Source organism: Budorcas taxicolor, chromosome 19, assembly GCF_023091745.1.
Source record: "Budorcas taxicolor isolate Tak-1 chromosome 19, Takin1.1, whole genome shotgun sequence".
In the NCBI taxonomy this organism is placed as follows: domain Eukaryota; kingdom Metazoa; phylum Chordata; class Mammalia; order Artiodactyla; family Bovidae; genus Budorcas; species Budorcas taxicolor.
In genome coordinates, this window is record NC_068928.1 from 7,262,728 (window position 1) to 7,276,164 (window position 13,437).

Consider the following 13,437-nt stretch of genomic DNA (forward strand, 5'->3'; position numbering starts at 1 on the left):
TAAAAGCCTCAAGTCCAGAGAGGCCCAGACCCCCGCCCCGGAGAGGCGAGGAGAAGCCCTGCAGAGCCGAAGGCCGAGGCAGACCCAGCGCGAGCCGGGCCGAGGACGCGGCGTCTCCCCCGCCCGCCCCAGGCCCCCCACGCCAGTGCAGGCTAAACACGAGGAGGCTGCTGTCTCCAGGGCTGGGAGAGAGGCGCCCTCGTTAAAACTCAGATAAACAGTTTATCAGGAGATGAATGAACCACCGGGCTCCAGAGGCGCTCCCCTTCCCCAGCGGAGCCGGGCGGGGCGGGGGCACGGGAGCCAGGCTGGGAAGGGAGGCGCGGTCAGGGCCCAGCGACCTCTCGCTGCCTCCCTTGGCCTTTGCTTTAGCTTTGCCTCTCTGTGCAAACGCACTGCTCAACTATTTATCCGTTCTCTGCCCCACCTGCCCCCCACAGCCCACAATCTGGAGTCCCCTTCCCCTCCACGTCTCCTCTTTCTGGCCTCCCACCCCCTCCCCCCTTTCCTATGCTGCTGAGAACTCCTCTGCTGTCCCCAGCATCTCATCACCGAAATAATCACGCTCAAAATATTAGACTGCATGGCCAAGCTGCACTGGCCCCCACCCTGGCTGCCGGTCCTGAACTGACCAGGGTTCCCCGGCCTCCTGCAGGCCATCTGGTGCCCAGCAAGCTCCCACCCTACAACCCCTCTCACATTCCTCCCGCAGTCAGGACAGGAAAGTGACAAGCCTTGTGGCTGACTTGTCCTCATTTTGCTCAGTTGGGTCAAGCCCAAAGATGCCATCTGGGGTCTCACTGACAGCAAGCCCATAAAATTCGACATGTAGGGGACCCAAAAGACAATCAGAATCAGAGTGACAATTTTTGTGTGCCTGGGACGATGCGGGGCCTAAAAGAGGGTTGTTGACACGCCTTCTCCTCTGCGGTGCCTCCTGTCCCTTGACCCTTCTGTGTCACGGGGCCTCAGAGAGGTGCAGTGACTCACCCAGGGTCACAGAGCTGGCAGGTGGCTGGTTTTCCAAAGTCAAGCCCCACGTCCTCTGCATGTCACCCACAGATTCACTGGGGCTACACTTCCAGGGCCGAAAAATAAAATAAAACAAGACTATTGAATTGTTTTGAGAATCAGCTGAAAGTAAGAAAAGATGCATTAGTAAGTGTCCTTGGGGTCCTGCTGCCTTGACTTGCAGTTGCCAAAGCCATTGTTCAGAAGGCTGCCTCAGTCTCCCCGGACCAGAGGGCTTGGCAGGGATAGTCTTGGGATGCAGATCTCCGAGAATGGACCTGCAGTCGCACTGTTGACGAGACTCTTCCCACATAGGCTGCCGAGGCCCAGGGCCCTGGCCAATCCCACTAATGTTCACCTGCTCCCCTTCCCACCCCAGGACGTGATCAGCAAACGGAGCTGATAACCATCCCTCCTTTGGCTAATCTCCCCACCACTCACAGCTTCTTTTTGAATAAACATGTCCACTTTGTCCCCCTTGTCAAGCTCCTTCTTAAATAGAGCAGCAGAAGCATGGAAATGGGTCAGCTGCTGAGTCCCCCAAAGAAATTCTGGCTCCCCGCCCCTAAGCTCCTGAAGGCCAGGAGCCATGAAGAACAGCTCAGCTGCACATGCTGAGTGGACAGAAAGCAGGCCCAACAGTGTTGGGGGTGATTCCGACAGAAGCGCAGGCCCTTTAAGCCCCTCTGGCTCAAATCAGAGATGGTCAGTCGAGAGCGGTGGGGTTCCCCGAAGAACTAACATATGTTGGAAGTCTACTGCCCACTGTATACTCTGCGGTGGGCACTGAGCTAAGCACAGCCTCCTTTATTGCGATAAAGGATACAGGACACAGTTCTGAGAGGTGTGTGTGATCCCCGTTCTACAGAGGGGGAAATGAAGTTTGGCGTTGAGATGCCCATGTTGAGAATAGCCCAGCTGGTGAGTGGCAGGACCAGAATTCTAGCTGAGATCCGCCTGGTGCGGAGGTTGTCTTTATGCTGAGTTTCTCTTTTATGACAGTTACTGTCCCATCTCCCACACCCTAGCTCTTTTGGCCATCCCTGATATGGTGTGCTTCCCTTCTTTATGCAAACTCAAATCCCTTCCTCAATCTACTCAGATAAATATATCCTTTTTCTTCATCAAGCCCAGCTAAAGTTCAGCTCACTATTAAGGTATTAGTAGTACTTAGTGTCTGATAAACAGCATGCCCAGATTCACCCAGTACCTAAGTGGCAGGGAGTGGGGCTGTGATTGCAGGCGCCCCAAGTGAGGCATTTCAGAACTCCACGCTGAAGAAGAAGTGTGGTTTGAACAGACCATAGCTTATAATTGTTTCAACTTTTGGGGTCATCATGAAAGTGAAAGTGAAGTTGCTCAGTAGCGTCCGACTCTTTACGAACCCATGGACTGTAGTCTGCCAGGCTCCTCTGTCCATGGAATTCTCCAGGCAAGAATACTGGAGTGGGTGGCCATTTCCTTCCCCAGGGGATCTTCCTGACCCGGGATAGAACCCAGGTCTCTTGCACTGCAGGCAGATTCTTTACCATCTGAGCCACCAGGGAATCATCATAATGTATTATAAAATTTCAAACATTCAGAGAGCATGAAATTGCAATATTTACCAAAAGTGGGCATGAGTTTTTTTAAAGATTGCAAAACACTAGTCTATGCTCTTAGGGGAATTTAGCGCTTTTTTTTCCCACACTCTGCTGAAGTTTTCTTCATACACTTATCATATCCCCCTTTACTGGACTGCAAGCATCTTGGATGGTAGCAACTGACTGTGAGTCCCTTCTCCTTTGTGAAGACTCCCCCAGAGTCTTCACCCAGTGGACATTCTATAAACAGGTCATGCAATCTATTGTCTGACATGGTTTGTTTTCATTCTACTCCATCTAAACAAAGAACTGAAGGATCTGGGCTGCTTTTCAAACAAAAACAGGTGATCTGAAGGAAAGGAGAGGAGATCAAGGGAAGAGAAGACAGCACAAGAAAATGTCACTAACTGGAACCCGCCATCTCGGGAAAGCTGGGCTAGAATTTAACCTTTTGAACTCTTTACTGAAAAATTATTCTCTTAGTTAATTCACAGCAGTGGCAGAATTGTTCTGGAACATTTAATCTTCCTAAGAAAACAAACCAGTGCCAAACCCCCTAAAACACATCAAAGAGAAAGGAGTGCTGTTTAAGAGCCTACTGTGTGCGAGGTTCTAGTCCCACATTTTTTTCAGAATCAATGCAATTCAAGCAACCAATTGGTTGTTTTTATCTCCTGTATTCATCAAAGCAAGATTTCCTTGTAGGCAGTACCTTGTTTGTCTAATTCTAGATTCTGTCTAGACCTGAAAGTTTAAGGAACTGTTTTCCGCTGAAACTAGCCATGCCTCCCAATTGCTGGGGTTTTCCAGAAATACTGTGCCTCGGAACAAAGTGTATTTCCTTAAATGATAAACTTCTGTATGTGTTTCCTGGGGGTGAGGGTGGGGTGGGGTGGGGTAGGGTGGGAGGGAAGCCGCACAGGTTGAAAGGAAAAAAAACAGGTCTTTAGGGAAAGAAACTGGAGTGATTCAGGCTGTCAAAACAAGACTTCTAACTCCACTCTGTGGAACGCTGTGAATACTTGAGTCTTCCACGCCGAGTCTCTGTTCTCCAGCTTTCTCCAGACTCTAATCACAGCCCCTCAAAGGAAACTGAGTTTGAGTGTTCAAGCTTGGATTCAGCCCCTCATTCAAGGAAAAAATGACCGGAAGTGTCATTTCAATATCCACCTCCCATAAAAGACAGACTGCTCCTGGAAGAGAAAGCATCATGGAGCTTTATTCATAACCACCGAAAGGTAGATCGGAAGAGTCATGTGATTATGTCGCTAACGCGGAAAGTAAGGTGTGCGGTGCTACCACAGCGGCTCGTCTGAGGTTAACACAGTCCCATCAGGGCGGACCCCGGCCAGGACTCAGGTGCCCTGCCGCCAGTTCCTCTTCGAAAGAACGGAACAGACTCACTCGTCAGCGCGCACGCACACACACGCACATCAGCACGTCCACGTCCACACGACGACGCGGACACTGAAACAAACCGAGTCCGGCCAAGCGGACAACAGACAAATCCACCTCTCCGGGCCCCCCCTCCAGCTCCGGGTGCAGGGCTCGCCGCGGACCGGCAGAGGGCGCGCCGCCCCCAGGGAGCCGAGCGGCGGCCGCGCGGAGCCGGGCGGGCGAGGGGAGCCCCAGAAGCCGGACGCGCCCCTCCAGCTCGGCCACTCAGGGTGCAGGGCCCGGCCGAGGGGACGGGGAGGGTGAGGAGCGGACCCCCCTTGAGAGCCCGGGGGACACTCGGGCCGGAGGCTGCCTAGGAATTGCATCACGCTGCGCAACGCTGCGGCTCCTGGAGTCCTCCGGCGCAAAGTGTGTGTGTGTCTGTGTGTGAGTGTGTGTGTGTGAGTGTGTGTCTGTGCGCGCGCGTTGGGGGGAGGGGGAGGGGACTCAGACCGAGCCCGGGAGAGAAGGCGAGACGCGCCCGGGGAAAAAGCTCCCTGCACATGGAGACATTCCTTGCACCGAACTACACCGAGAAGCGAGCCCCCAGCACCGCCCCGCAGCTCCCCTCCCGGGGCAGAGTCCCCAGCTAGTGAGGACCTTCCCACCCCCGCCTCGACCACCCCCCAAAACCAGCCCTGCACCCTCCAGCCCGGCTCCAGCACAGCCGCGAGCCTTCCCCGGGACTGGCCCTGGCGGGGCGCCTAGAGCCCCAGTTGCATTGCTCCAGGAGAAAGGAGGGGGGCGGTGCATTTTGCCGGAGGAGGAGAAGGGGGGTGGGTGGTGGGGGAGAGAGAAAATTGCGCGGAGACCTGCCAAGCGCCACCGCCGCCGCCGCCGCCGCCGCCTGTGAGCTCCGGCGGGCAGCCGGGCTGTCGGCTTCCCGGGGCATCTGGGTCCGGCGGGGCACAGCCCGGGCGCTTTCGAAGCCGCCGCCGCCGCCGCCGCCGCCTCCGCGGCGAGTGCAGGCGGCTTCCCCCAGAGCCTGTGCGGCTCCGGCTCCTCGGGGGTGGAGAAGTGGGGGGTGGGGTTGTTGTTTGGGGGGAAGAAGGGGGAGGGGGCAACGCCGAGAGAGTCAGTGGTTTCCATGGTGATGGAGCTGAAAGTGCAGGAAATTTAAAGGCTTGGACCCTGCGAGACAGACAAACCGGTGCCAACGTGCGCGGACGCCGCCGCCGCCGCCGCCGCCGCCGCCGCTGGAGTCCGCCGGGCAGAGCCGGCCGCCGAGCCCCGAGCGGGCGGAGGGAAGTGCCCCGAGGACCGGCCCGAGCCGCGGCGCTGCCCCGAGCGGCCGGACGACGAGCCGCGGGAGTAGGAGGCGGGGAGAGCGGCCAGTCCACGCGCCCCGCGCCGCCGCCGGCCCGGGAAGGCAGAGAGCAGCCGGCGCCCCCCGCGCCCGCGGTCGTCCTGGAGTGGTTTCGGATGCCCCGCCGCGGCCGCCTGCCCGCGTAGAGCCGGGAGGAGAGTGGCGGCCCGCTTGCGCGCCTCCTTTCCGCCCGGGTGGGAGCCGGCGCCGCGCGAAGGGCTCTGCGGGCGACTCATGCTGCCGGCCCTGCGCCTGCCCAGCCTCGGGTGAGCCGCCTCCGGAGAGACGGGGGAGCGCGGCGGCGCCGCCGGCTCGGCGTGCTCTCCTCCGGGGACGCGGGACGAAGCAGTAGCCCCGGGCGCGCGCCGGAGGCATGGAGCGCTGCCCCAGCCTGGGGGTCACCCTCTACGCCCTGGTGGTGGTCCTGGGGCTGCGGGTGGCACCGGCCGGCGGCCAGCACTATCTCCACATCCGCCCGGCTCCCAGCGACAACCTGCCCCTGGTGGACCTCATCGAACACCCGGACCCTATCTTTGACCCCAAGGAGAAGGATCTGAACGAGACGCTGCTGCGCTCGCTGCTCGGGGGCCACTACGACCCGGGTTTCATGGCCACCTCGCCCCCTGAGGACCGGCCGGGCGGGGGCGGGGTGGCGGCCGGGGGCGCCGAGGACCTTGCCGAGCTGGACCAGCTGCTGCGGCAGCGGCCGTCGGGGGCCATGCCGAGCGAGATCAAAGCGCTGGAGTTCTCCGAGGGCTTGGCCCCGGGCAAGAAGCAGCGCCTGAGCAAGAAGCTGAGGAGGAAGTTACAGATGTGGCTGTGGTCGCAGACCTTCTGCCCGGTGCTGTACGCGTGGAACGACCTGGGCAGCCGCTTCTGGCCGCGCTACGTGAAGGTGGGCAGCTGCTTCAGCAAGCGCTCCTGCTCGGTGCCCGAGGGCATGGTGTGCAAGCCGTCCAAGTCCGTGCACCTCACGGTGCTGCGGTGGCGCTGTCAGCGGCGCGGGGGCCAGCGCTGCGGCTGGATTCCCATCCAGTACCCCATCATTTCCGAGTGCAAGTGTTCCTGCTAGAGCTCAGGGCCCCCCGCCCGCACCCGGACACTTGATCGACCCCCGCCGTCGCCCCCCGCACGGTCTCCAACCGGTTCCACCACCCTCTCGCGAGGGGATTCAATGAACTTTTTTTTTTTTTTTTTTTTTTTGCTACAGAGACCTAGCTTTCTGGTTCATGTAATGCACTGTTTAACTGTGTAGGAATGTATATCTGTGTGTATATACGGTCCCAGTTTTAATTTACTTATTAAAAGGTCAGTATTATACGTTAAAAGTTACCGGCTTCTACTGTATTTTTAAAAAAAAAATTTAAGCAAAAGGAAAAAACGAACAGAGAAAAGAGAGACTTATTCTGGTTGTTGCTAATAATGTTAACCTGCTATTTATATTACAGTGCCCTTCGCATGGCGAAGCAGGGTGGGGGGGGAAAGTTATTTTTTCTTAAAGTACAAAGAGAGGGGAGAACTTTTGTAGAGGGACTTTTAAAAAGCTATTTTCCATTCTTCGGAAAGTGTTTTGGTTTTCCTTGGACCTCGAAGAAGCTATAGAGTTCAATGTTATTTTACAGTTATTGTAAATATAGAGAACAAATGGAATGACTAATCATTGTAAATTAAGAGTATCTGCTATTTATTCTTTATAATATCCCGTGTAGTAAATGAGAAAGAAGTGCAGAGCAGGATTAAAGAAAACCACTAAAACCGACTGCGCTCCACACTGCGATTCTCTGTGTTGGTGATTGATGGGGGGGTTGGGGGTGGGAGGGGCGGGTAGGGGGTGCCGCTGTGCTTACGCTGCCTGTTGGGAGAAGGGGCTCATCCCTTCTCCTGGGGTGATGGAAGTGACCGCTCAGTTTTTCGTGGGGGGGGGGGGGGGCTATTCTCAAACTCCTCACTTGAGCATCACGTGGCCTCCTCCCAGTCTCCCAGCCTTTTCTCCCTATGTCACCAAAGCTCGGGCCCATCGTGACCTCGACACCCAGCCGGCCCCCTGGAGCTGACCCCAGGCTGGGCCGAGGGGCGGGGGTGGGGGGGGAGGGTGGGCGGCCGCTTTGTCCTGCCTGACAGGCCCTTCACAATGGGGACACGTGTCTTTCACACCTACCCTGGGGGCGGAGTGCCGCTGAAACTTGACCCCCGAGGAATGGGGGGGTGGAGGAGGGAGATCAGAGCGCGCCCACCCAGATCCCGCCACCCCTCCCGCTTCTCACCGCCCCCCCCCCCCCCCCACAACCCGCCCGCGTTAACCCTTTGCACTCCCGGAAGCGATGGGGAGGCGATCCCTTGGAATCGACACACAGCCTCCAGGGTCCTGCAGGTCTGAGGCCCCGAAATCCAGGCCCTCAGACAGAATTGCTGGAGGTAGCTGGGAGATTTGACACTCACCTCCTCCTCCCTCCCCTGAGACCTAAGGAGGGCTCAGAGAAGTCCGAATTTGGGTGAAAAGACGTCACCCCCGGGGATCTGCAGCTGGGCACCGGGTGTGCCCCCCTCTGGACTCTTACTCCACGTGGGGGTGGGAGAGGGAGGCGAAATCGGGGTCAGATCTTTGAGCGTGTGGGTGCTATAGGGGGCAACAGGCCTGTGACCTCTTAAAGGGACGTGCAAAACATGCCCCCCACACCACCCCTCGAGAAGCCAGCGCGTCCCTGCGCCTCACGCGCGTCCCTGCGCCTCAGCCCGCGGTGGCGCCCATCCGCGCCGCTCCACGTGGGCCGGCTTCCTGACACCGCTCAGCACTCCTTTTATTTATCTTGGACTCCGAAGTCGCTCTCCTGTGCTCCCTCCCCACCCCCTGGCCACCTCCCCGCGCCTCCCTCCCGGCGTCCCGCCCCCCAGGCCGGAGTCCCGGGGAATCTATGCTAATTATTTCAAACCTGCGCTAGTCCCCGGCGCAGCCGCCGAGCCCCCGGCCCCGCCCGCCCCGTCCCTCCAGCCGGGCGCTTTCTTCCCTCCCGACGCAGCCTCGGTGGCTCCTCGTTTCAATAGCCTGGCTCGGGAGCCGGACCCCCTCCCCGGCGCTGCCTCCGTCAGCCGTGGGACAGACGTTAGGGTATTCATTAACTGAGAGCAGAGGAATAACGGCATTATTCCCCCCAGAGAGGGCACCCTGCCCCCGCGACTATCTGAGGCTTCATTGTAAAAGGATTAAAAGTTAAAGACCTCCATCTTATGATTCTTTCATTTAATCTTCCTGGCGCCTGGGAGACATGCTCGATGGATGATGGCTTTTAAAATATTCCTAATGTCGGCTACCTTAAGACTCCAAGCCCGGCAAACAAACGTAATTTATTTCCAGAAGAAAGGGGATATTGAGATGTTTAAGTTTATGAACCGCCGTCCCCATGTATATTTGTTAAGTTCTGACAAATACCCAAATAATGTTAAAATCAGCCATTCATCACTTATGAATTTATGCAAAACTTTCTGTGCCCCGGGCCAATATTTTTTTAGACAGAATTTCTCTTGCACAGGGCGGGGGAGGTGGGGCGGGGGGGAAGGGGAGGGGGCTTACGGGGCGGGGGGAGCCGAAAGCAAGAATTTTCATGCCTGGTAAACACGCAAATTATGCGAAGAGAGTTATTCCCAGCTGGGCGGGCAGCCAAAACTCGGAGAGCGCGCCGAGGCCAGCGCCCCCGCCCCCACGTTGGCAATGTCACTGGATTACAATGCGAGGTCTTCCCCTCGCGACGCCCCCTCCTCCCTCCGCCTTCAGGCCCGCCTGCCCCTCCTCCCCACCCCTGCCCACTTGGAAAACCGGCTCGCAGCCGGCGAGCTTCTCGGCTTTCAGAGCGGGAGTCCGCGGGAGCTAGGAGGACCCGGGCTGCAGACGTGACCAGCAATAGACAGACCCCTGGACAGACAGACCCAAAGGGCAGACCCGCAGCGGTTCCAGACCAGCAGAGAAGATCCAGCAGAACCCAGCCAGCCCAAGAGAGCGAAGGCGGTGCTGGCTCCTGGAACCTTGTGACTAACGTGCAGCCGGTTACGTCTCCATTATTATTAATGTTGATAATACTAATAATAGCATCAACGCGGAAAGGAGTAGAGAGCTCTGGGCAGAGAGGCCAGAAACTGTCCTCTGCGGTCACCTCGTGCCTACCTCCTGTAAGAAGGAAAATTGATCTCAGTGTCTTCTGAGGCTTTGACAGCCCGTGTCTATGAATTTATGCAGCTGCTGAGGGACCACGCCCCCCCTCCCAGAATGGAGATTTATCGCTATTACTGATACAGACACTTCTACTTTTTCAAAATCCTGTAAGAGAATGGCAAGGTTTCCCAGCACCCTAGTCCTCCTGGCCCTATTGCCCGAATTCACTCATCAACCCTCTTCTGTTGTCAACTCTTCCCTTTTCTCCCTTCCTTCCCCCTTCCAGCACCCCCACACTTGAGCACGAGCACAAGGGAGGCCAAATGTCCTCGGAGAGCCAGCCCCCTTAGGGGAGGGCCCTCTGGCCCCTGGAGTCTGGGAATGGGATCTGCTTCCCTGTTGACATGGAGAAGGCCAGGGGTCCATTATCAGTCTTGCTTCTGAGACTCCTGGGAAAGGGGCTTGAAGTTTGGTGGCAGCTGCAGGGGGAGGCTGGCTGTGCATTAAGAGCTCTTAGCTGTGCCGGACGTGGACAGCAGGCGGAGGGCCCAGCCCATACTGGTATTTTGAAGGGGTGATTCATCCTTTTTCTTTAATTCTCTTGGAATGCCCAAACTGGAGGGGAGCTTAGATTCCAATGCCCACCCCTCGATTTACAGATGAGAAGACTGAGACCTCATGGGGGCTTGCTGAAGATCACACAGATTAATACAGCTGAGGGTGACTGGGTCTCCATGGTGCCTCTTCACTCTTCCCTTCCCCTCTCCCCAATTTTTATTTATTGGTGGGGGAGGGGCGTGAGAGAGCGTTCTCTCCAATACTGCCATAATGGTAACTGATCGTCAGGAAGGTGATCAACCATCCTGTTGCATCTGTTCAGTGAACAGTTATTAATGGCTTGCCATGTGCCAAGAGCTGAGCTAGGCCCTTATATACATTCTCATCTGAACTCTTTAGTTTCCAAATAAGGAAATTGGAGCTCAGAAAGTTGAAGCGTTTCACCCCAAGTGATACAGTCAGTGGCATGGTGATGGCTCAAAAATCTGAGCTTATGCTAAAGCCTACACTTCCTCTAAATACCCCTCCCCCATTCAAGCAGACAGACACCTGGCTTGGAAGATCCCGAATGCAACATTACGCGCTGTCCAGGCTCAACTCAAGCTCTGCGAGCATCCATGCCTGGGACGCCACACAGGACATTTTTGTGTACCCTGTTAGGTGCCAGGACCTCTCTCACTCACCCCCTCCCCAAAACAAGAAGCTTACAATGCAGGAGAGGAGGTAAGAAAGAACCGGGGGGTATGCACTAAAAGAGGCGCTAAACAAACCAGCAAACAAACCTGGGCCAGAGCGAGGAGGCGGGCTCCCTGCTGGCCTGTGCAACCAGAGGAGGCATCTGAGTCACAAGGACAATTGATTGTGGACCTCTGAGGTGAGGCTATGAGAGGAAAGGGCATTTAGGTGGAGAAGCGGCATACAGAAGCAAAGACATATTGCTGGAAAAGTGTCTGCATTGGGAAACAGCTCAAACAAACATCAGTATAGGATGGATCCACCCCAAGGGAGAGCAGACAGTAAGGTCTGAAAAGCAGGCTGAAGCCTAATGATGAAGAACCTTGAATGCCGACTAAGGGCACGAAACACTATTGCTCGGGCAAGAGGGAGCCACGAGGCACTCTCGAATAGGGCGGTGACGCCGTTAGCACCCTGCAGCAAAAGAACTATTTATTCACTCAGCAGTTTTTGAGCACTGTTGTGGTTATTGTGTGCATGCTAAATCGCTTCAGTGTGTCCAACTCTGCAACCCTAAGGCCCGCAGCCCTCCAGGCTCCTCTGTATGTGAGAGTCCCCAGGAGAGAATACTGGAGTATGTTGCCATTTCCTTCTCTAGGGGATCTTCCCAAGCCAGGGACCGAACCTGTGTCTCCTGCCTCTCCTGCACTGGCGGGTAGGTTCTTTACCACGAGTGCCACCCGGGAAGCCCATTTTGGTTATTACTGATAGGTAAAGAGCTACACCCAAACTGACAGTCTTCGAACAACTATTTTATTTTGGTCATGATTCTGTGGGCCAGGACCTTGGGAAGGCCTCAGCTGGGCAGTTCATCTCTGACACCCATGGAGTCAGCGGAATGCGGGAGGGTCCACTCCCAAATGGCTTCACATCTCTGGGGGCTGGGAGCTCCACTGGCCTGCTGACCAACACTCCTACAACTGACTTCCCCATGTGGCTTGGGTTTTCTCACAGCCTGGTGGCTTCAGAATAACTGGACTTTGTACATGGTAGCCCATGGCTCTAAGAGAAGGTGTTCCAAGAGATCTAAATGCAAGCTGCAAGACTTCTTACGAAATTGTCTCAAAAGTCCCAGGACCTTGTTTCTGCCACAGTCTATGGTTAAGCAAATGTCTAAGACCAGCACAGATTCCAAGGGAAGGGAATTAGACATCACTGCTCAATAGAAACAATAGCAAAGAATCAGGGGCTGTCTTTAATCTACCATAATCACTTTCTATCGGCTAAGCTCTGTGTTGTATGCCCCAGACACAAAGATGAAAAGAGACTGTCATTTTCAAATTAAGTTTGGTGCCTGGGCCCAGGATGGATTGGAAGTGGGATAACAGCTCGGAAAATTTGTTAAGGAGGAACTTGCCAAGGTCCAGAAAAACATCAGTTAAGAGTTGATACCTGAGGAACAGCAATGCCAGTGAACGAAAAGATCATTTGCCAGAGGCCTGGAGAGGACTTGGTGGCTGATTAAACACGAGGACTGAGAGGAAGGTCAGAAAGACCTGATGTGTCTGGCCTGCAAGGGACCAGGCACAGACAAGGAACCTAAGATGGAAGCATTTCCTCCCACCCCACCCCTTTCCTACACACCCGTGCACACACACACACACACACACACACACACACACACACACGGAGATTCCAGGCTTGTCCAGAAGAGGGAGGAATCTGAGAAGCCTGGAGAATCTCTCAGTCTGTCATCGAGAGGAGTGAGTGAATGAATGCTTGAGCAGTAAGGACAGAGCAAAAGAAAGAGGGCAGGGACAAACAGACATTCTGGGCTTGGGGAGCAGTAGGATTTCCCCCAGCAGACAGATGGGTCCTGATAGCACCAAAGGGAAAGTGAAAGTGAAGTCGCTCAGTCGTGTTCGACTCTTTGCGACCCCGTGGACTGTAACCTACCAGGCTTCTCTGTCCATGGGATTCTCTACGCAAGAATACTGGAGAGGGTTCCCATTTCCTTCTCCAGGGGATCTTCCCGACCCAGGGATTGAACCCAGGTCTCCCGCATGGGAGGCAGACGCTTTAACCGACTTGCATTTGGGGGTGATATGAAAAAAGGAGCACAGGCAAAGCCAGGAGAGGCCAAGGAGCAAAGAAGGTCCTGACACTCTGAGTGGTGTGCCAGCCCACGCTTCGCCTTGCTAATTTCATTCTCTCTGTGAAAGGAGAAGCGTTTACTGCCGTTATACAGATGAGGAAGGTAAGGCTCAGAAAGGTCACGAGACTGGCCCTAGGGCACATATCCAGCAGGTGGAAGCTCAAATCCAGGACTCTGATTTCCTGCGACATCGTGTCTCCCGCATTAGGGCTTCCCTGGCAAGAATGAAGCATCGCCCTTCTCTGCATCACACGAAGCCCTGAGCGCTTCACTTTCTTAAGGAAGGGGGTTCTCTGCATCACACAAAGCCCTGAGCGCTTCACTTTCTTAAGGAAGGGGGTTCTTGACCTCTGGGGCTTAGAAGAGGGGTGTCCAGGTTGGGACTCAGGTCAGGCCCCTCTATTAATCCTCTGCTGGCTCTCAGGACCTTTTCTTCACAGGATGCATCGCAGTTTGTAGTTAGTATTTATGATGTGCAGTTAACTGTTTGTATTGTGTTTTTTTCTGGGAGTGGAGTCTGTCATTTTCACCAGACTCTAAGGTCAGTAACACAAAGGTTAAACCCTCT

At 55.6% G+C, this 13,437-nt stretch overlaps 1 protein-coding gene across 1 annotated transcript; it reads left to right on the forward strand.

Annotated features, from left to right (window-relative positions):
• The first annotated feature begins 5,710 nt into the window (after positions 1-5,710).
• On the forward strand, positions 5,711-6,409 carry NOG (noggin). Its single transcript, XM_052658867.1, has one exon. It carries the CDS (start codon positions 5,711-5,713, stop codon positions 6,407-6,409), a length of 699 nt encoding a protein of 232 aa, XP_052514827.1.
• Positions 6,410-13,437: the final 7,028 nt, after the last annotated feature.